The sequence below is a fragment of the Esox lucius genome, chromosome 25, assembly GCF_011004845.1.
Source record: "Esox lucius isolate fEsoLuc1 chromosome 25, fEsoLuc1.pri, whole genome shotgun sequence".
Lineage (NCBI taxonomy): Eukaryota > Metazoa > Chordata > Actinopteri > Esociformes > Esocidae > Esox > Esox lucius.
In genome coordinates, this window is record NC_047593.1 from 4,292,677 (window position 1) to 4,317,312 (window position 24,636).

Below are 24,636 nucleotides of genomic sequence, written 5' to 3' on the forward strand. Positions count from 1 at the left end.
CTTTTCAGTTGGCCAACATTTCTAAAAATCCTTTTTTTGTATTGGTCTTATGTAATATTCACATTTTCTGAGATACATTTTGGATTTTCATTAGTTGTCAGTTGTCATCACAATTAAAAGAAATAAACATTTGAAATATATCAGTCTGTGTGTAATGAATGAATATAATATAAAAGTTTCACTTTTTGAATGGAATTACTGAAATAAATCAACTTTTCGATGATATTCTATTTTTATGACCAGCACCTGTATATGCTTCACTTGTGCATATGTATAAACTTCACTCGCATATACATATATATACCGTAATTCACTGCATATACATATACTTCACTTGCACATACATATATATATACTTGTACACTAATGCCAAAAGTCAGAAGTAGTGGGGTATAAGAATGTGTGTGTTATTTGGTCAGCGGCCGAGGTGGACGGCCGGGGATACTGTCGTGTATTTTGATGCGCGGACTGTGTTGCAGGATTCAGTTGTGGTTAGGAGCTGCTGCTGTTGCTGCTTGGTGGTTGCATGGAGCGCTGTGGTTGAAATAACCCGCTTAATTCACGTTCGACATTTGGATAAACAGCCCTTGCTGTGTTGTTGATATTTTCCACAGCTGTGGCAATAGCATTAATCACAGACGAAGTCTGGAGTATATTTTGAAGCAAAGACACTTCTTCGACCTGAGCCGCATTGTTTAACGCCATTACTCCACTTGTCTCAACCACTTTTGTTATATATGTATATGCAAGTGAAGTATATTTGTATGTGGAAGGGAAGTATGCATGTATGCGCAAGTGTTTAGTACAAGTATACACTCACCTAAAGGATTATTAGGAACATCATACTAATACTGTGTTTGACCCCCTTTCGCCTTTAGAACTGCCTTAATTCTACGTGGCATTGATTCAACAAGGTGCTGAAAGCATTCTTTAGCCCATATTGATAGGATAGCATCTTGCAGTTGATGGAGATTTGTGGGATGCACATCCAGGGCACAAAGCTCCCGTTCCACCACATCCCAAAGATGCTCTATTGGGTTGAGATCTGGTGACTGTGGGGGCCATTTCAGTACAGTGAGCTCATTGTCATGTTCAAGAAACCAATTTGAAATGATTCGAGCTTTGTGACATGGTGCATTATCCTGCTGGAAGTAGCCATCAGAGGATGGGTACATGGTGGTCATAAAGGGATGGACATGGTCAGAAACAATGCTCAGGTAGGCCGTGGCATTTAAACGATGCCCAATTGGCACTAAGGGGCCTAAAGTGTGCCAAGAAAACATCCCCCACACCATTACACCACCACCACCAGCCTGCACAGTGGTAACAAGGCATGATGGATCCATGTTGTCATTCTGTTTACGCCAAATTCTGACTCTACCATCTGAATGTCTCAACAGAAATCGAGACTCATCAGACCAGGCAACATTCTTCCAGTCTTCAACTGTCCAATTTTGGTGAGCTCGTGCAAATTGTAGCCTCTTTTTCCTATTTGTAGTGGAGATGAGTGGTACCCGGTGGGGTCTTTTGCTGTTGTAGCCCATCCGCCTCAAGGTTGTGCGTGTTGTGGCTTTACAAATGCTTTGCTGCATACCTCGGTTGTAACGAGTGGTTATTTCAGTCAAAGTTGCTCTTCTATCAGCTTGAATCAGTCGGCCCATTCTCCTCTGACCTCTAGCATCAACAAGGCATTTTCGCCCACAGGACTGCCGCATACTGGATGTTTTTCCCTTTTCACACCATTCTTTGTAAACCCTACAAATGGTTGTGCGTGAAAATCCCAGTAACTGAGCAGATTGTGAAATACTCAGACCGGCCCGTCTGGCACCAACAACCATGCCACGCTCAAAATTGCTTAAATCACCTTTCTTTCCCATTCTGACATTCAGTTTGGAGTTCAGGAGATTGTCTTGACCAGGACCACACCCCTAAATGCATTGAAGCAACTGCCATGTGATTGGTTGATTAGATAATTGCATTAATGAGAAATTGAACAGGTGTTCCTAATAATCCTTTAGGTGAGTGTATATGTATGTGCAAGTGAAGTATTCAATTTTGGCCAAGGCAACTTCTCATACTCATGACTTTGTGCTTCAACGCCATTCCAGATATTTTTCCATCCTGTCACAATCCATTCCACCAGCCAGTTCCGAAAACCCACTCGATCTCCCAAGCATTATCACAGTGAGATGGGATATTCCTTGAAATTCCGTCAACGTTCCGGTTGAGTTGCAGAAGTTCCCCATGCAAAGATTTGGTGAACTGTCATTATTCGCCACCTCTGTAGGCCGGTTTGACTTCGAGGCAGTTGCGAAGGCATTTATGACTGTTTAGGAAAGTGATGGGCATATCTTATCGATGGAGAAAATAAATGGCTGACACTCAGTGTGGATATAAGCATGGACACGTGGAGGGTTTAGAAATCCCACACTCTAAGCACAGTGGTTTGAAACAAACACTCAAAATGTCAACTCCTTGATTGAAATTATGGCCCAGACCTCGCTATAAAGTGTTTCGACTTGTGTTTAAGTGTTTTAAGGGTCCTCACGCTACATGTCAACGTTTTAGTGACATGTGTTCTCATGCATTACATAAGTGGATTTTGGAAACTTAAACACAGATGATGAGTTTCAAACTGTGCTGTTCAGAATTGCAGATTGTTTCTCAACCAACCAAAATGTAATGCTGTAGGAAAGGTGGCCATGTTACATTTGAATTGTTCAGTATTTTAGTACATTTTTTGTCACTGCACAACCACACTGGTGTAGATTGTTGTATTTTGCATATTGACTATTTAGCAGAAAGAGGAGCTGGTTTATCTAGCAGGGATTTGAGAATTCTTTAAATCTTTCACATTTTGTTATAATGACAGCCTTGTCCCAAAATTGATTCAATTGCTTTGTTTTTCCCTCATCAGTCTACACACAATACTACATAATGACCAAGGTTTTTAGATATTTTTGGCAAAAAAATATTTACATAAGTATTCAGACCCTTTGCTATGGCACTCACATCTGAGCTCAGGTGCATCCTGTTTCCATTGATAATCCTTTATGTTTTTACTACTTGATTGAATTCCACCTGTGGTAAATTCAGTTGAGTGGACGTGATTTGGAAAGGTGTGATTTACCGTTGATACACCTAATGTTCTGTGGTATGGGCTCACTAGTGACCTCTAGGTATTAGTTGTTTGGGGGAACTGGAACTAAAGACACAAGCCTTCTATCAGGGAGGTTCTGGTCTCCACCACTAGATTGCTCTGCTGTTTCTGTAATAATGATTGGACCAGGAAATGTAATCACATGCAAAGAGTGACAAGAAACTGGTCATGATTTATTGTTTGTACATATTTTTATAGGTGAAGATGTCGACCTGATGGGCTCTTTCCTTCTAAACTTTGTACTTTCGCTTTAAGCTCAGTGTTGTGTGTTTTAATTTATTCACTTTTATAACGTACGACTCAACATAAGTGGGACTGCAGCTGTCAGGCCCTCGGAATCCGAAGTTAAACTGGTGAAGCCCCTGGGACTGCTGTTGGCACCTTCATTATAATGTGATTCCATCATTGTCTGTAGGTAGAGTTAGCAGGGGAGCTCCATGACATGAAAAATGAGGGCTTTGGACCAGTGACGGGCCAGGCGAGTCTTCACTTTACTGGGTTCCTATTCTAGCTTCACCCCTCAGGCATGTTATGGCTCGATCTCTCACTGTGCTTCTACCCCTTAGAAGTGGAGGCTTCGCCCTCTTTATATCACTGGAACAGTTTTGACATGGGTTGCCGAGAGCAACCTTATTGTGACATGCACTGAAACGAGCTACACAGACACTCAGAGGGATAGAGCTTTACCAGGATCATTAGCTAAGTGTACCTGGATGTATTTACGTCTATGACAAGTGTCTATGTGAGACACTGTGTCTTCCAAGGCACACATTAGGGGTGGTTAAACATTCAAGGATCAGAAGTGGTTGTTCTTCTTATTAAGTTTACAAGACTGTTCGGAGATGGAACTGAGCTCACTTCTGCTGTCAGAATGTTATAATAAAATACACATCCATTCATTTCATGATACAAGAATGATCTCAGCTTGCATGTGCTATTAGTATAAAATCTGATATCTGATAGGATAATAAAAAAGAAAAAAAAAATCAGCGTGCATAGCGGTGTGTGACATACGATGACAGTATGAAAATACAAAGAATGCATGAGAAAGCTTTAATGATATAATGCCCTTACACAGATGAGCCATGACAGTACCACATTCCTATTCCCTTGTTCCTTGCAGTTCCCTCCAAGGCATAGCATTAGGCTGTAGTTTTGTATTCAGTCCTAACGTCAGTGCTATGTAGGGATTCTGAGGGTGCCATGTGTTTTCAGGATTTCAGTCATAAGGGTGATGGATAGCGTTACTTACCGCCGGGTACAGAGACATTAACGGTGTGTCGACCGTTTTAATGGTTATGGCCGCACCTCAGTACATTCCTTGGCGCACCCCGCAACACATTTTTAGCTATTTTGACGGCCATTGGAATGAAATTATTACGTAATCTAGGGGTTACGGGGAGCAATTCACTGGGTTTCCTCCAGCTATGGTAATTGGCCAATGGACAAACAGTACAGAGGATAATGTTGTAGGTTAGAGGATGAATGGAGTCATAATTTTCCACGCATGGAGTTCAGAACAGTGGATATCAACCCTGGTCCTGGGGACTCAAATCGGGCACATTTTTATGTTTACCTTAGAATTGCACATCTTATTCAAATAGTAAGTTGTGTAGTGCTAGCTTAATTGTGTTTATTTGTTGATTCAGATGTGCAGTCTTTGGTCAAAAACTAAATTCTACACCTCAGTGGGTCCCAGGACCAACACTCGGTTGATCTGTTTGTGTTGTCTGGACTAATACTTTGGTTAGCAAGACAGCACAATTAGATGGCAAAACAGATCGACAAGCTGGCTAGGCTGTGTGCCTTTCTTTCAGGTCATTTTGTCATGTATGTTTTTAAATTAAACACAACGGTTTGGCAAACTGATCTACTCACTATAACAATCACCTAGCTTTGCGAATGGACCGTTGCCTGATCAGGTTATTGTTTGCAGATAATTATTGTTTGAGCAGGTAATTGTAGCTTTGAGCACAATTACCTGCTCAAATATAATATTTGATATTAGTATTTAATAAAGTATCTCACAAAAGTGAAAAAATATTTGATTCATGTGACAACACTGAAGAAATGACACTTTGCTACAATTTAAAGTAGTGAGTGTACAGCTTGTATACAAGTGTATATTTCCCCTCAAAATAATACAACACACAGCCATTAATGTCTAAACTGCTGGCAACTAAAGTGAGTACAACCCTAAGTGACAATGTCCAAATTGGGCCCAAAATGTCAATATTTTGTGTGGCCACCATTATTTTCCAGCATTGCCTTAACCCTCTTGGGCATGGAGTTCACCAGGAGCTCACTGAGCTGGTGGATGTTAGAAACCTTGCGCTCCTCCACCATCCGTTTGAGGATGCCCCACAGATGCTCAATAGGGTTTAGGTCTGGAGACATGCTTGGCCAGTCCATCAACTTTACCCTCAGCTTCTTTAGCAAGGAAGTGGTCGTCTTGGAGTTGTGTTTGGGGTCCTTATCATGTTCGAATACTGCCCTGCGGCCCAGTCTCCGAAGGGAGGGGATCATGCTCTGCTTCAGTATGTATTGGCATTCATGGTTCCCTCAATTAACTGTAGCTCCCCAGTGCCAGCAGCACTAATGCAGCCCCAGAACATGACACTCCCACCACCATGCTTGACTGTAGGCAAGACACACTTGTCATTGTACTCCTCACCTGGTTGCCGCCACACACGCTTGACACTATCTGAATCAAATACATTTATCTTTGGTCTCATCAGACCACAGGACATGGTTCCAGTAATCCATGTCCTTAGTCTGCTTGTCTTCAGCAATCTGTTTGCAGGCTTTCTTGAGAATGCTTCCTTCTGGGACGACAGTCATGAAGACACATTTTATGCAGTCTTTCCCAAAGACAACCTCTGGATATGATGCTGAGCACGTGTAATTAACTTCTTTGGTCGACCATGGCGAGGCCTGTTCTGAGTGGAACCTGTCCTGTTAAACCGCTGTATGCTCTGTCCTGTCCTGTTAAACCGCTGCAGCTCAGTTTCAGGGTCTTCACAATCTTCTTATAGCCTAGGCCATCTTTATGTAAAGCAACAATTCTTTTTTTCAGATCCTCATAGAGTTCTTTGCCATGAGGTGCCATGTTGAACTTTCAGTGACCAGTATGAGGGAGTGTGAGAGTGATGACACCAAATCTAACACACCTGCTCCCCATTCACACCTGAGACCTTGTAACACTAACGAGTCACATGACACCGGGGAGGGAAAATGGCTAATTGGGCCCAATTTGGACATTTTCACTTAAGGGTGTACTCACTTAGCGATTTAGACATTAATGGCTGTGTCTTGAGTTATTTTGAGGGGACAGCAAATGTACACTGTTATACAAACTGTACACCCACTACTTTACATTGTAGCAAATTGTCATTTCTTCCATGTTGTCACATGAAAAGATATAATCAAATATTTGCAAAATTGTGAGGGGTGTACTCACTTTTGTGAGATACTGTATGTTGTTATTTTCCTCAGTGTGAATCTCTGGCAAGCGATGGGTGGTTTTAGAAAACTCAAACAGCACAACATTTTCATTCAATTTAAGAGTGAATGGAGGCTTTTCGATATGGCTAAGTTCCTAATTGCTTTGGCAGCATCCCAATGATACCTGCATTTCTGGAACAAAACAGAGTTTTTGAATCCCGTGTAGACGTTAGCCCAACACAAGACTATGAGATATACTGTAAGTCACCATGTTCTGTCTAGAACAATAGTCTGAGTCGCCCTCATTGAAAGTGAAGTGTCAGTTGCCTGGTGATGCAAACACAATGTGCGATTATTGAGTGGATTTGTAGCCGGTGTGAGAATACAGATGGCAACCAGACCTAGAGGGACTGTGAGAAATGAGGGGGGCTGTTTTTGTTCTTCTAGCCAGGTAGATGGATCCGGGCCTTTCCCCTGAGGAGACCATGGTCCAGTGGAAACTCTCAGCTGTCTGTGAATATATATGTGGGTGTTTATGCATGCGTGGATATACTGAACATAGTACTATTTTGAAATACTGAACGTAGTGCTATTGAGTATGTTGTAACTAGTATTTCACAGGACACTGGTATTTTTACAAACACTTTTCAACTGTCCTGACAGAAATGTTTGATGGTGAAGCTCTTTAAAATTATAATTTCCTGTTGTCATGTTTTTTTTTGTTTTATTTTTCATTTGGAAATCAGAGCTTCTGTGAATGCAAACAAATACAGTAGATAAACAACCACATAATGTCCAAAGCATGTAATTTTTTTTTATATAAGTTACCATTTCAAAAGTGGTCATTCAGCTTAAGTGTGGAACTTGCATGCAAAATACCTATGTTAAGTATCTACATTACTTTGCAAATGTGTCTCGTATGTAATTGTATATTGTGTGTGTGTTAAGTGTGACCGCTTATGTGTATGCTTGAGTACAAGTACAAAGCACATATTTGTGTGCATGCGCTTATGTGTGCTTCTTTTAGAATGTGTGTGTGGTGTGTGTGTGCGTGTGTGTTTGTGTGTAAACAGCTACATGTGTGAGTGTCTGTGCGGCTCTGTGGGAGCCTGGCAAAGCTCTGGGCTGACCTTGTACAGCTGAAGTAATTTGTCAATTAGACAGAATTGGACACGGGGTAATGTGACAGTAGCCTGCTGTGACAACTCACTGGGCATTAGCTGTTAGACCAGAATGAAGCTGATTACCTGTGTGTTTAGGTCTGTGTGCATGTCCATGTAGAACACTTTCACAGCCGATATTTGCGTTGTTTTGGGGGTTATTTAGTATTTCCTGTTTCCTTAGGTTTCCTGTAGGATGCCAAGGAACCCCAAATAAAACAATTTAAGGAAGATTGTGGTGGTTGGGAAATATGTTGACTTATTATTTTTTTCTCCATTTTTCTTTACTCACCTCTTATAGACATGAAGCAAAATCTCAGTCATTTGGATATCTGTCATTTGGAGATCCAGAATTACTAAGGGATGTAGGGGTGGTTTCCTACACACAGATTAGGCGACGTCCAGAATGAAAAATACCTTACCATGCTTTTTCATTGTGCTTGATTTTTATCAGCTTAATCTGTGACTGGGAAACTATGGGCTAGAGTTAAGATCATGTAAAGACCAAGAGGAAGTTTACAATACAAATGAAAAACTAGAAACAGTTGGTCTTCCGTCTCCCTCTTTCTTTTCCATTCACTCCCTACCTATTTGTCTCATTTCCATTCAGTCCGGACTTTTTTGGTGATCATTTACAATGATCCATTTTGTCACGTCCTTGTTCACATTTGTAATGTCTCATATGATCCTCCCCCCTTCAACCCATCTCGCCCTCCTCCCTCTTCATCTGAGTCATGCAAACGACAGCTTGGTCTCATCAAGTTGCCATCTGGTGAAATGTAACTTATAAACCAATTTGTTTACTGTCCTCTTCTGGATAATGGGCCAGAGTTCATCAGAGTGGCGTGTTAGGGGTGTGATCTGGGTTCAGACACTCAAATAAATATGCATTATTTCAATCAAGAACATATACATTATTTATTTATGAGGAAAAAATAAACTGTTCTGTTCAAGGTACAGTTGAAGTATGTTACCTGAAAAGGCTTAATCCTTAAAAGGTTTTCCTGTCTTTGTATCTACAACAGGCTTCCTAGTGTATACTCCTAGCTTCAGCCGAATATTCAATTCCAACAGAAGTCCTAAACCATATAAGTCTCATATTATAGAATGAAGTGCAGTTGATTGGTATTTTGAGAGTGATACAAATGTATTTTTGGCTCAGTACTCCAGCACTTTGAATTAAAAATCATACAGTGGTGATACAGACATACTTGCTCAGTCATTCTTGTAGAGACTGTCAGCTTTAATTTAAAGAAGTAACAGCACATTTTGGTCTTATTGCCCCCCAATACCGGAAGTATTCGGACAGTTGGCTTCATTGGCATAGTTGTCTTTTATTAGACAGGTGTGTTTCAGTCAAACATATTTATTTGTATTTGTACTGTATTTTGTACTCTTTCTTTGACAGGAAAGTAGGCAAATCCATTGCAATCCATAACAAATTGCCATAGATCAGTGTTTCTCAAACCTGCTCCTGGGCGACACCTGCCCTGCATGTTTTAGATCTCTCCCTGCTCTGTGACACCTGATTCAAATGATCAGCTCATTACTAAGTCCTTCATGAGCTACATCAGGTATGTTAGGGCAGGGGGTGTCCAGGAGCAGTGCCTTAGAGGTTAAAATGCAGACTGTCCACTATCATTTGCAGGTACTTACATCCATGAACTGTGAACACTGTAGGAAGACTGTATACACATTATCGTAATTTTAAATTAAACTCATAGACCCATTATTGTCATCACCAGGTGCTGTGTTTCTTCCCTGGTGATGCTTTGTCATGCATGTCCTGCAGCCATCTTTAGTTCCTTTTTATTTTGTGTCTTTGAGTGAAACACTCAGTTGCATTTACATCATATTATTGGCTTGCAAATGAAGAACTTTTTACAGCCGGAGACAAACCCTATGTCAGGGGTAGCTATGGCAGTGTATTCAGTCGTTGTCCTGCTGCAGGATGAAGCTCCTGTGAAATGAGATTAGAGGCATTTAGTTGTATCCAATCAGAGGTTTCTATACACTCAGCTGGTGAAGTAATCTGCTGATGATAATATGTGACACATCCACGGCTACCTCCTGAAGACTTTTTCTGATCTGACAGAGTTGTTCCATTTCTTTCGTTATTGTGCGCTGTCTTCGGTTATACCGGGGCGGCACTAGGTGGTGGCTGACGGATGCTCAAGCACCCCCCGCCCCCCACGAGAGAAAAAGTTGTTAGCACCTGCATGGCTTTGTTAAGCAATCGCATAGCAACCCCAGTCAGAAAGTCCTGGCACCGCCCCTGTGTCATATGACTCGTGGATAGACACATGGACACTACAGACCATACAAGGGGATTATGTAAGATACACACTTCTGATTGGAGGATAATAGACTGTGTAGGGTTTGGCTATTTGATCAATGACTGCATCTTCTGGCATAAAATACTGTGTTAACCTTTCAATACCACCTCAAGAAGATTAACATCATGGGCTCATGCAAAGAAAGATGTCCTCCCCTTACTTTAAGAAAGATGTCCTCCCCTTACTTTAAGAAAGATGTCCTCCTCTTACTTTAAGAAAGATGTCCTCCCTCGGTTTTATGATTTTGTTCATTGATCAAAAGTGGACTGAATCTAACAATTCTAGGCTAATGTTTTGTCTATGTCTCCAATTTATTTTATTATAATGGCTTGATAAACATTCAATGACATTTTGCTCCTTAAGTTGAGAGGCAAAAGCAACAGACTCCTTTAGATATTTTGTTTGCTCGGTTGTGTGTGAACTAACAAGGCAATGGCTCACACCTGGTCAAGAAAATAGTTGAGCAGCAAAATGTCCGATATATTTTGATATTAACAGAGATGTAATTTCTTTATGGTTCATAGTTCATGAATGTATACATTAACCTTTTCGTCATTGTTTCATTTGAAATCCAATTTGCTGGAGTATAGACCAAAAACAAAAACAGTTGTGTCCATACATGACTAAATCATTCATCAGTCTGTCCTCCAGTCTATTCTGGAGTATTCTTTGGTGACAGTCCATAACTGACACTGAAAAATGTCTGTGCCAATCTAATGTAATGATTTTAACTATTTTCAAGTAAAGGTCTGTTTCAACGTTAAAGGTTTTATTGAGGAAAAATCCCCTTTAACACTGTGATTATGTGTGATGGTGTATAATAAATAGATTAAGTCAATTTGTTATTATTGATGGTGCTGGGTTCAAGGTCATCCCAAGAACTCTAATTGATTATTTTTAAGTCCATTTTCTATCCAACTGGGCATGAGAGAAGAGTGAGGGATTCTGAGCTGAGATAACAGGTTTTACTTTGTGTAATCAAAGCCCTCTTTATCAGAGAGAAACATTTGCTTTTCCAAGTGTGTGTGTGTGTGTGTGTGTGTGTGTGTGTGTGTGTGTGTGTGTGTGTGTGTGTGTGTGTGTGTGTGTGTGTGTGTGTGTGTGTGTGTGTGTGTGTGTGTGTGTGTGTGTGTGTGTGTGTGTGTGTGTGTGTGTGTGTGCGCGCGCGTTTGCATGTGTAGCTCCTGTATAGTAACAGTACTTTTCTATATCTGTTGCGCACTACTTTTGACTGGGACATATAATAATGTCAGTTGGGACAGATTTTTTTATGGTAAACACAAAATGGTCATAATGAGATCCACTGATTCTTGAAGACAAATTAAACTTATAAAGCTCTTTTTTTTTTTTTTTTTTTTTTTTAACTCCTGAAACATATAGGCTCAACACATAGTTCCATTATTTTTGATCATGGATGATTTGTTTTAAAATAGCCTCTCTATTTTTTCACCCCGGTTGCCCTTTAAGGCCATGGTTTGTCTTGGTACAGTTCTGAGCCATATTTATGGACGTTGCTGATATATTATGTTCTCCATAGAGTTACTATTTGCTTTGTACATTTATATAATTGAGCAGTCACATATCTGGATAGACATACGTGTATGTAGACATATGGATAGACATACGTGTATGTAGACATATGGATAGACATACGTGTATGTAGACATTTGGATAGACATACGTGTATGTAGACATTTGGATAGACATACGTATGTGTAGAGTGTTAAAATTTAGCTGTTATGTGTCTGTCATTATGCTCTCAGTTAAAGGGACATTGACATGAACAGCACCACAGATGCAAGACTTGGTGGATAAGCAGCATCTGTGCATGTGTACAGGTTTGCTTAACATCGCGGAGGACAGCGGAAAAGCCTATCAGTACCAATCAACATGTTAACTTTGAAAATCAAGGTAGTAGAGAGGGTGTCGCTGAACATTTAGTTGGGATTTCCCCTCGATGATCTGTCTTGAAGCCCCATATCAACTTCCTTATTAAAAGTTTCAATCTTGCAGGAGACAGTTTTTTTGTTTTGGAACACATCTTGGTTTTCAAGTTAAAAGGAACTTTTTGGAGCCACGTTTTCATTGACTTTGTTGGATTATTCTCATTATGTGGTGATGTTTATTCTGTGAATGGCCCTACACTTCAAAAACATCACCATATCAGGAAAGCCAAATAAGGAATATATTTTATCTAAAAGGCTATCTTAGGGTAATTACCAATACATTACACAATGATAAACCTACCATCCTTCATCATCTTTCATTATCTATATTTTTTATACCAGAACAGTCTGGTAAGATTACCTATCATTTCCTATAACTTGAAACATTAATCTAAAATGTTGAAATTAGAGAATTCCTTTCTGATTGTTTATTCCGACTTTACAATGCAGCCCTGGCTCTGATATTTTTCACTTGACCAGCAAGCTTCCAGAAACTAGAACCAGGTTGTTGCAGTCCAGCTGGGAACAGCGGTGTATATCCCAATCTGCTGTATCTATCTAGGCTCATAATTACCAGACTGACTTGTAATCTTGCTCCCCAACAGTCTTCCAGACTCTCAGTGTGTTGGATCAATGCATCAACCTTGTCCTTCGTTAGCCAATGAAGAAGTAGGGAGAAATTCCCGGCATGGTAGAAGTTAGTCTACCAACCAATCTTCCGGGACTGTTTCACCCCCGACTTGTGCACCTACATAGTAAAAAGATTATTTGTGGGAGAGCTGTCTTCTTATGGCATGACAAGGCAGTAATTGCCACTGTACATTCAAATGTTTATTATGAACACATGTTTCTTAGCTGTGTATGTATCAACATGTTCATCTCTTGTTTTTCGAAGGGCAGTGTCCCACTCTAATGTTGAGCTACTGAATGCTGATGGTTTGTTTACTCCGGAACATCTCCTCCTCTCCAGCTTCGCTGCCTCCTTCTCTCCCAGCATCCAGGCTTAATGGAGATTGACGAGAGCTAATCTGTTCGATATGGCCTCTGATGCCTTCACACAGCAGAGCTCAGGGTCTGCAGTAACCTTGAGATGGCGGGCAGAAGGATTGGCAGATTGGGTAGAGATTTATATTGCACTACACTGCCTGTCTTTTCGTTACATTGATCTACGCAAAGCTTATGTGTTGTGGGTGTTGGAATTATACGCTGAGTGGTCCACGATATTCCTTCCACCCGTCGGTTCTTCTCAAATTGGTACGAGTATGCCTGTCTGTTACCTACATGTTTTGTGACCTTTGGAGTTCCTTTCACCAGTCCATTCTTTTCAGTCAATAGGATTGAATGAGAAGTAAGGAAAGACAGCAGACTTCAATAGAAGAGTACTTAACGACACAATCTTTGTAATTCGGCATGACCTGGTTTTCCACCAACGTATGAAAACCTTCTGTCAAAATAAACAGTATATAATAACAGACACCGGAAACTTTTTACTACACTATTTCTGTGGGTCGAAATTGGTCTGTAAAAAGACTATAATTGGAGCCACAACCTGAAATTTAGTTGAATGCCAATGTTATAATATAGAGTACATTTATACTCTAGATACTTGAGCTGTAAAGAAACAGGCGGGTCAGTCAAGTTCAGGGGTTTATTAGAGAACAGTGAATATAAAGGTAATTGTGTGTATGAATGTGTGCATGGATGTATGGAGACCCTCTATTATTCTCTGAGCAAACCACAACTAGTCACACCTCTCCGTGTCTACAATTACACTCTACACATGAATCCAACCAGGCTGCAATGGTTACTGATATCATTGTCATTAAATCAATGTTTTTTTAAAGGCAATACCATAGGACCATAAAGTGTGTGCTTCATTCAGGAACACCAGCATGGGGTTATTTTCCATAATTGGGAGGGAACAAGGAAACAAAATGACTCGGATGCCAAACACTTTCAGTAATCTTAAACATACATTATTCCTAGCTTTACAGGTAAGGTAACATTCAAACCAAAATAAAAAATATATTAACTTAGGTAAATAAGGGTGACATTGTTTCTGGTGCAAAAAAACCTGCAGGGGCAATACCGTAAACATCTTTATATTCATGCAGTGTGTTTTTCACATGTGTTCATTCCAACTTAGTTCAATCTTATAATGAACACTGTTGAAGAAAAGTTTTCAAAATGAGTCACCCTTCATGATTATATTCAGGTATACTGTCGCTTTGCACAAACCTGAGCTATTTTGCACCTTAAAAATGTCACCCTGTGTATCAACCTTGATAGATTGAACCTCTTATTACAGTAGTTTTTCAACTGCACCATTCATTATCTCCATTCAGAATGTAAATGTCTGTATGAGCAGCCAGTTAATAGCACAACAGTAATGATATAGCTTTACACAAGGAATTGGGCAATCTCGACAGCCGCTTTTAGTCATTGTGATGCTGCTCTTCTGATAAGTTTTCATTTTTATTCCCTTTTTGTAAGTTGTTCCTGTTTTTAGTGTCACACATTTGGCCTGCACGCGGTTAAGCTACAGTAATAATAATATTAATAAATAGTGGTAAGGGCACACTGGCTCCCCATTGGCCAAGAAGCCCAAAGTGTTCATGGGAGCATTAACTCTGTAAAGGTGGTGCATTAGCAAAGTCCTCATAGGTTTTCACATCGACCCTTTGGTTAAAAGGGGTAAAGAGGAGGCGTTGGTATCGATATAGCTTAGCTCACCTAAAGAAACAAATGAACAAAAGGAAAGGAAGGTTTCTTAAACTTCTCGTTGTCTGTGTGGATTCTTGGTTTCGGTGACATACGATGTGGGGTGGCCGTCTTTAGAAGGAGTCCATCGCCTTGAACTCGCTCAGGGCCTGGACGGGCGAGATGTGCTTCTTCTGCGATCCCCGTCGGACGCGAGTCTGGCACTCTTCTGGTTTCTCCCGCTTGACCAAGGGCTTCTTCTCGGGCGCCTTCATGCGCCAGCTGACCACGGGCGAGTTGACGGCGGCGGCGCCGTACACCTTGGCGTATTTGGTCGATGCCACGTAACTGGCCTTGACTGTGAGCACAACGGCGTTCATCAAGTTCTTGGCCGCCTGGATTAGGGAAGTGGCGCTGTCCAGCTACAGGGAGATACGGAGCACAATCAGATGTTAATAGTAACACTCCCACCACTATAACTTAAACTGCCTTTAAACCTGCTTTACTACATCCAATGTTCGTCTTCCTGACACTGGAATGGCTGCAAAAACAGTGTCAAAAGGTTAATCGGAGTGGTGGATTTATATACTTTTCTCCCACACACATGCATAAATTAGCAAATATTATCACTTTCTCATTGGTATGATGTGTTTTTAATCACAAATGCTGCTGACAGACGTTATAGGTAATTATTAATGGTGCGTGTGAAATTGGCTTGCTGGCTAATGACAAATCCTGCCTGTTTGGCAAATTGACAAGCTGACTTTTAGAGGAAAAGCTAGAAGGTAATCTAAAAAATAAATACTCCCTTAGATAGAAATCTTTCGAAAACTGTTCATCTATGCTCCCCATCTCCAGCCAGCAGCCAAATCAAACGATCAGCACATTTCTCTACAGGCAGAACACTGAAGCCTAAGTATACAACCGTTCTCCTGTCAAAATCAGTGCACTCTAAAGGGAACAGGGTGCCATTTTAAACCCAACACGTGAACAACTAAACAGTATTACAGTAATATAATATTCTACCAATCAGGTTGTATCTCCTCCTGTTGGGATTCAATTAATGCATATTACTGGGTATTTTCAGCATGATTCAGGATGTCCGGGGTTCCCGTCGAGCTTCTAACCATTTTAAAGTGACCAACTGTTCAGAGCCAATTAAACCTTGCGTTTACTCTACTATCGGGGGTGGGTGGGGGGGCAGCCCTGGCCTCGGCCTCTAAATGTCAGCCAAACAAAACGTACACAAGCAGAGAAAAGGGGTACATCCAGCTTCTGCCGACCACTAATTAACAAGCGCCTAAAAAGGTGTGGGAGGGGAGGTGGGGGGGGGCGATGCTTTTCAGCGTTTAATTGTCAGCTGCGTTGGTGGACTCCCCGGCTTGGCTGGCCATGCAACTGGAGGGAGAACAAACTAGAGTTTCGATATGTTACGGGTGTCACCCCCCCAAGGACATCTGTTGACTTTCAACAATAATGATGTCACAGCCACACTGATCGAAAAGCAGACAACTTTCACACAACTCTCCCGACAGTGTTGGCATACTCGGTGAAGGTAGCTCAGCAGAGCCACTTACATGGTTAGGCCTCAAAGATTCAAACATTATGTAACTGGTTGGTGATGTTGAGGGGAGTGTTACTAGAGGACCTCTGTGTTTAAACCTTAAGTTAGGTCCAGAAATATTTGGACATTAACACAATTTTCATAATTTTGTCTCTTTATGCCACCACAATGAATTTGAAACAAAACTACCAAGATGCAATTGAAGTGTAGACTTTCAGCTTTATTTCAAGGGGTTGAACAAAAATACTGTATCAATACTGTTTAGGAATTGCAAAGAAAATTATACACAGTCCCCCTATTTCAGGGGCTCAACTGTAATTGGACAAATGAACACAATCGTAAATAAAATGTTTTTAATACTTTGTTGAGAATCCTTTGCAGGCAATGCTTGAAGTCTGGAACACATGGACATCACCAAACGCTGGGTTTCCTCCATTGGGATTCTTTGCCAGGCCTTGACTGCAGCTGTCTTCAGGTGTTTGTTAGTGGATCTTTCTGTCTTAAGTTTTGTCTTCAGCTCTTGAAATCCATGTTCTTTCGGGTTGAGATCAGGGGATTTACTCTTGACTCATAGCAGAATATTCCACTTCTTTGCCTTAAAAAACTATTGGGTTGCTTACGCAGTATGTTTTGGGCCACTGTCCGTTTTTAAAGTGAAGTGCCGTCCAATCAACTTTGCTGAATTTGGCTTGAATCTCAGCAGACAATATATCACTATACACTTCAGAATTCAACCGGCTGCTTCTGTCTGCTGTCACATCATCAATAAACACTAGTGACCCAGTGCCAATAGAAGCCATGCATGGCCATGCCATCATACTGTCTCCACCATGTTTTACAGAAGATGTGGTATGCTTCGGATCATGAGCCGTTCCAAGCCTTCTCCATACTTTTTCTCTTCCCATCATTCTGGTACAGGTTGATCTTAGTTTCACCTGTCAAAAGAATGCTTTTCCCGAACTGGGCAGGTTGTTTTTAGATGTTTTTTAGGAAAGTCAAATCTGGCCTTTCTATTCTTGAGGCTTATGAATGGTTTGCACCTTGTGGGGAAACCTCTGCATTTGCTCTCAAGTCTTCTCTATGGTAGACTTGGATAATGATACGCCTATCTCCCGGAAGGTGTTCTTCACTTGGCTGGAAGTTGTGAAGGGGTTTTTCTTTCTTTCTTTTTTCTTTAAAGGATCCTACGATCATCCACCACTGTTGTCTTCCATGGACGTCCAGGCCTTTTTGTGTTGTAGAGCTCACCAGTGCATTCTTATTTTCCTCAGAATGTACCAAACTGTTGATTTAGCCACTACTAATGTTCCTGCTGTCTCTTTGATGGATATGTTTTTTTGCAGCCTAAGGAAGGCCTGTTTCACTTGCATTGAAAGCTCCTTTCAAATGCGAATGCCACATCTGGAATCACTTCCAGACCTTTTACCAGCTTAATTGATGAAGAAATAACGAAGGAATAACCCACACTTGTCCATGAAACAGCTTTTGAGTCAACTGTCTAATTACTTTTGGTCCCCTGAAAAAGAATACCCCAGCAAATTATAGCTGAGAGACACTTTTAGCCCATAGTCATTTTAACTGTAATTTAAATATATTTTGGTAAACAGCCAAAATAACAAAACGTGGGTCAGTGTCCAATTCTTTCCGTACCTAACTGTATGGTATGTAACTGTATGGTACGTAACTGTATGGTACGTAACTGTATGGTATGTATCTGTATGGTATGTAACTGTATGGTATGTAACTGTATGGTACGTAACTGTATGGTACGTAACTGTATGGTATGTATCTGTATGGTATGTAACTGTATGGTATGTAACTGTATGGTATGTAACTGTATGGTACGTAACTGTATGGTACGTAACTGTATGGTATGTAACTGTATGGTATGTAACTGTATGGTATGTAACAGTATGGTATGTTTACCATCTATGGCAATTTGCAGACACTCATAAGTAGTGCAACTTACAGCGGTGAGCGCATTTTTAACATGCCCCTGTAGGGAATCGAAACTACTAACCTGGCATTGCAAGCACAGTGCTCTACAACCTGAGCTTCAAAACAATTTGTTGAATAGCACCCATCACCTAGGCCTAGTTTGTCAAAAGTTAACTCTGGGGATTTTTGCAATCGGATAAGAGTCATTTGAATAGAAGTTATAAAACAGCCTTATCACTGATTCATTTTATGGGCTTATTCATTGTTCATTTAAAGTACATCCCTCCTTTAGTACCTTTTGACCACCAATCCAAACTGAATGCTGCAGATGCAGTATGTATCCTAAACGAAACCCAAATGTATTCTAAATAGAGTGCAAATCAGTGGCATTGTCTCTGCTCTCAATCACAACGGACAATGGAAGGAATCCAAGTGACCCCATCAAGATGCTCCCCAAGAGCATATGGGAAAATCTATAGGAGTGGATTCAGTATTCGGCATAACAAAGAGATCACTCAGCCTGATTGATCAGACTGCTAGTTTAAAACACAATTCCAATTTGAAAGTAACTGAGATGCATCTGACCATTCATTGGTTAACCGCCACCTCATCACCCCCACCGTCTCAAACTGTCTGAAACATTAATGACAAATACATGTTTTCAAAATGTCAAGATCCCTCTCGGGTGACGTGTTGTAGGAAACAAGGACAGAGGAAGCAAGGATTTGCCGGGTCATTTCCTTTCCAGACCCTGCCTAAAGCAAATGTTCCTTGTAACTACCAACACAAACGCTTTTGAAAGTTTCGAAAGTAAATACTGGCACAGTTACAAGCTTTATCTCTCTGTCTAGTTTCTTTTAATTAGCCAGACTATTTCCACGGACCCCGGGGTCTGTCCCATGTTAGCGCATTGCGCAGTGACTCACCCCAGAGACGATGAGCTCCCCTCCCAGGTTCTGCACCTCGGCCTTGACCTTGCTGCAGATGTTGAGCTGGTGACAGTACAGGGCGATTCTCTGCAGGTAGGCCAGTAGGTCCTGCTTGCAGGCTGAATCCGGGCACTGTAGGACAGAAATGGGAAGAGTCAATTAATTAAAAAGCAGAGCAAGAAAGAGTTTCATGTTTTATGCCGAAAGTAGTTATATTAATGAGTTGTGCTCTTTTAATATGACTTTATGACTTTAACATCAGTGTTGATTTTGGCAGCGATATTAGTATTTCAGTCTTTTTTATTATCAGTCTACTAAAACTCTGTTCCACTAATGTAGTTGGACAAGGCTATCTGAATGTGAACATGGTGGAAGTTAAGAGGTAGCCTAAATGTTCCTTCATAAAGAGGGTGAAAATTGCTATGACTAATATGACAGACTAATTTGAGTAATTATGGTCACAACTTAGCGTTTTCATTTATAGACTACCTCTTCCACAATTTACTCATTCAGATCATCTCGTCCAATTACAGTAGGCGTCCTGGTCTAGAGATTTAGTAATGTGATGAAAACTCAAACTAAGACAAAAATAGCTGCCAAAAATGTACACCACATTAAGTTTAATGTCTCTTCTTTGTTCTCTAGTCATATATACAGAAGACAAATACAACCAATTATCTAAACAACATGCTGTACTAGCAAGAGCTTTTCCTGCCCTCTACTAGAAGGAAAAACAACGTAAGTCAATCAAAAAATTCTAATATAAAAAGGCTTGGTGCTACATCCTAAATGGAGCTATTCGCTATATAGTGTGTTACTTTTAACCAAAGCCCAACATGACCGGTCAAATGTGGAATGGGTTGGCATGTAGCATGCGCCCCAAAAGAGAGAGGGAGCAAAGCAAAGGCTTTTCGTGACCCACTTGTTAAATGCACATACAGAGAAGCATTAATTTTCGGAGCGTCTTGCAGCTGAATTTGCCACGGCCCGCCAGTCCCCCGGTGAGTACAGAAAGAGCCGCGCTTTCGCTGCTTTGCTTTTAAAACCATCCAGCACACAGAATTGTACAGGGCACTTTTTCCCTAATATTTTTCATGAATATTAAGTCACTCAAATGCTCAGACAGCACGTAAAGGAGATAGGAATTCATGCAGGGCTCATTTCCTTGTCTAGGGGAGCTGGAATACATTGGAACAGCAAAGTTAAGGGACCAGAGCAGCTGGCTTGGAGAATGTATTCATCGTGGCTTGCAACATCTTCAAACGTAATGCCATGGAAGACAAAGAACCTATATTGTTTGACTAAAGGTAGTCTAGTGGGTATAACATCTCGCCAGTAGTAAAACATTGCTAGCTTAAATCCCTGACAGTTCATTGTAACTGCTCCCAGGTCGTTGGAGAAAATGATGTTGTGTTCTCCTTTAACAAGGAACACGTGGTAACACAAGGCTAAGAATTATTAACATGAACAATCCAGGGGTGTAATTGCTCTGCCTCACAAAAACAATATAGTAGCACAATATTTCGTCAAAGAAAATGGGGTGGGGCCTAGCTGATTTTGGCAGAAACTCGTCGAACAAAACGTGTTACGGCCACAGCAGAAAAAACACACCCAGGAAGTCTCTATCATTTCAGTAATTTTCTGTTTCTTCTCGTTTAGTGGCTAACCCTGAATCAGAAACGTTCTATTCCATGTCCATGCGTTTTTTTTGGCACTGGTCTAATTGTGCTTTATTCAGTGTGCTCTGTTTACTGTAAATAAAGGCCTGCGCTGTGAGGCGGACTGTTATTGATGTTCTCTAAGTACTCGCGGTTTGCTAATGGTCACAGACGACAAGCAAGTGCACAGTCCTCACGTGCTGTCACGATCACATCCCAACCGGAATAATTCCAGTGCACTCCTTCTACCAGTGCCCACCAGGCTACAGTAAGGAATATTGTGCCATTTGGCCCTAACTGTTGTTTTTCTTGCTAGCATTCTGTAGTTGAAATTATTATGCACAACAGTATTGTAAACAGAAGTTAAAAATGGCTTCTCTCAGATCAGGGGTGTTGTAACCAGTGCTATGAAAACACAAATGGACACTGGTTGTTTTCATGACTGCAGTCACTTTATACATTGACTAGGGACCTCTCTCACATACACACTCGCACACACACACGCTCGCCTGCTCCCTTAAAGCTGTGCTCATGTAGAGCCGCATGCAGATCTTTCAGACAGTGAGGCAGATTGTAGAAGCAGCTACTGGCGCATTATTACTGAGCTCAAAGCCACTCCTGGCTAGCATCAGCGCTAATTCCAACCAACACGTGCTGTCACACACACACACAGCGCGCACACAGAGACACACTGGGCAAACATGAACAGACTCACATACATCCTCTAAACATCACACCAGAAAGCTGCTAGTCTTTCATCGCTTCGGGACAGCCTGTTTGAGGCATACATATGACACGCTGGTTCCTGGTTGCAGTGCTGACTAACAGGCCATCTCCTCAGTAGATTCCCTCCTGGTGTAAATAAACAGTACGGACCATTACCTTGCCAGGGCTGCGAAGGAGGAAAGGCAACTTAATTCTCTCTCATGCTGTCTCTTTCTTCCTTTTCCTTCCTTCTTACTCAGATTAAAGAATGGGTAATTCTAGCTTGGAATTCATACTAAATATAGTGCAATTGAGAAACTATATTTTTTGTCCTGGATATAATTCTTGCATTTGCTTCTTTCCTAGTCACAGTGGAATTCTAGCTTGGAAACCAAACTGAGTAGAATGACAGTAAGTGATAAAACGTTTTGATCCCAGGCATGTGGATTTCTCCGCCCAATTTGACCTATCCTGATATATCGCCTTGACTAAGAACTTTCTCTGGAAATCCAGATTCTCTTTTATATATTCACAAGTGGGAGAAAAAGCTATTTCATTTTTGCATATTTGGACCTGAAATGAATCAGCCTCTGCATGGGTGATTCACAAGATGACCTTCTGCTCCTGAAGCAGGTGCCACTGTTCCAGAGACTGTGAAGAAAGAAGGACTAACATCCATTACCATGCTGCTTAGCGCAACCAGACCCGAAAAATGAAATTGGATATCAGATAATTTTGAGAAAACAGACATCACTTCTTGGATTGCTTTTAAATACAGAAAGGATGTGTGGGTGAGATCATTATGACACGCTGAATGTTCAATCAGGGTTCTAATACAAACTGACATGGGATCAAACCACCATGAGGAGACTCCACAGCGTAGTGAAGCAAGGCTACCATATTCAGTTACCAACCCCACAAAACCAGACAGTGCAGGCCAATTGCCCCACCCTATATGAGACCCTTGGACGCTCTGCTCAAAACCACTCTTCGCTTGCAGGAAAAATAATTGCCACTCCAAATACGCTACATACATTTTTTGTTTAGTCATAATTCAAACAAAATCTGTACATTTTTTGATTTTTATGAATATATATAACCAAGCCATATGGTATTTTAATGAAGGCTAGCTTGTTTTTATTAACAGCATGAAAGGAAGATGATACAGTATAAGTAGGCTAATCATCATTTCAAATAGTCTGTGTTTTAACAGTTTCTTTATTTTGTTGACATTGATACCTTCGCCGTGAACCTCAATTAAACGGCCGTGCCATTGAGTTCTAATGAGAACCCAAAATGGTGCCCTATTCCATGGGTACAGAAGTTCCCTGCTTTCCACCCTAACCAAATATGCTCTGGTTCGAAAGTAGTGCTGAACATAGGGAAGTGGGTTCAATTTAGGACCCAAACATTATCCTTTGAACTCTTCAGACTTAGTGGGCTCCCAGCGGGCAGAAACTAAGTGGAGTTGCCCCGGAGTATGGGTTGGGTTGGCCTGCCCTGCACGACACAGTGGGCTTTAGGTTTGAAGAAAACTCTCAGTGGAGAAAGACTGAAACAGGGGAAGAAAAAGGAAAGAGAGAACAGCAAGAGATGGGGGGGCAAAGGGTTGACAGGAAGAGAGAGGCAGAAAGAGAGATGAAGATAAAGACAGAAAGAGGATAGAACAACAAAGGATGAGAGAAAGAAGGGAGTCTGGGGGGGCACGGTGAAGAAGGAGAGTGTGGTAAAGGAGTGATGTGGAAGAAGGGGAGATGGACAGTAGAACAGAGGGAAGTGAGAAAGAGGTTAAAGAGGCCCCCTCCAGCCTGATACTCTGTGCTTGATGGTGAAATGGTGCAAGTTAAAGAGGCCCCCTCCAGCCTTATACTCTGTTTGATGGTGAAATGGTGAAAGCTGCCACTGGGGGTCATTCCATGTCAAGTGCTGCTCTTAGCTGAATTTTAAAGCACCCCCCCGCCCCCATCTGCCCTATCCAACAGTCAGACCGACAGACACTCATCAAGAGGCGCCGACGTGGAGCCTGGCAACAAGGGATATTACTGTGTACCTCGCAAAGCTGAAATCTGACTCTCTCTGGATCCATCTCTTTCCTTCAGTGTGTTTCTATCACTGCCTCTCCCTTTTTACTTGTATATCTCTGTCTGATTTTTATTTTCACTCAGTCATTCCATCTCCCTTTCTTTTCTTTTTCTCCATATCTCCAGAACACACCTGATTGGGTCTGCCAGCCAAGGGTTAACGGTTGGACAACGTATGAATGCACAATGGTCAACATGTCACAGATATTTCTCTCAGGCAATATTACGAAAGGGCCTTTGGAATATGAGTTTGTCAGAGCAAAACAAAAAAGACGGAGGCTGCCAAATAAACAATATCAAATAGTCGTTCTTTTCAGTGAGAAAAGCCAACTTCTACATGTATGAATATGTTAATACCCATTAATGGTGATTAATGATAATGTGTGTTTTGATTTCTCTCCACAGAACTACTTCAACACTACAAATCCTTCCCTCCTTTTCTTTCTTTCCCTACACACTGCACAGTTTTCACTCTCCCGAGCCTTCAACAATTACATAAAGATCAGGTCAAAAGTAGCAATCTAAAGAACCGGTCACCATTTCACATGCATAATCATCAACAAACAGGAGGAGAGTAGGGCAGCAGGCTGTGAATATTCAGCAAACACCAGTCAAAGAATCGGTTAGGGGCGGAATTAAAAATGGCAAGCCACCTGCTCAGTTCATTACAGCGTCTGTTGATTCTGCGCGAGGGGTAGGCTGCCAGCGAGTTGCGGTGTGAAGGATATTCACCGAGCGACCACCATCCAACCCTGCCTGTAGACTGAGGAGCCAGGAGCTCTGTGCCTTTCCTCAAATTTCTCGCACACACACACACACACGAGAAGACCACTGGCGCCCGACCACAAGCATTGCGCGACAGTGCTGCAAAGGAGCCAGGTGGCGAATGGAGTGCACATAATAAAGCCTGGAACGGAGTGAATGAGACGCCGCCGTGCGCACACACAGGAAACCATGTGTTTGATCCCGTTCCATACATCTCATTCCAGCCGTTACTACCACTGACATCCACGTA

The 24,636-nt window shown here is 41.4% G+C and overlaps 1 protein-coding gene across 3 annotated transcripts in view; it reads right to left on the reverse strand.

Annotated features, from left to right (window-relative positions):
* Positions 1 to 13,680: 13,680 nt before the first annotated feature.
* Positions 13,681 to 24,636, reverse strand: part of ctnna2 (catenin (cadherin-associated protein), alpha 2) — a 524,553-nt gene continuing 513,597 nt past the window's right edge. For all 3 annotated transcript variants that reach the window (XM_029118384.2, XM_029118385.2, XM_034291172.1), the window contains 2 exons: positions 19,175 to 19,309; positions 13,681 to 15,168 (listed from right to left, as the gene is read on the reverse strand). In XM_029118384.2, coding sequence (XP_028974217.1) covers positions 14,881 to 15,168; positions 19,175 to 19,309 — 423 coding nt within the window. In that variant the 3' untranslated portion in view covers positions 13,681 to 14,880. The remainder of the gene's footprint in view (positions 15,169 to 19,174; positions 19,310 to 24,636) is intronic.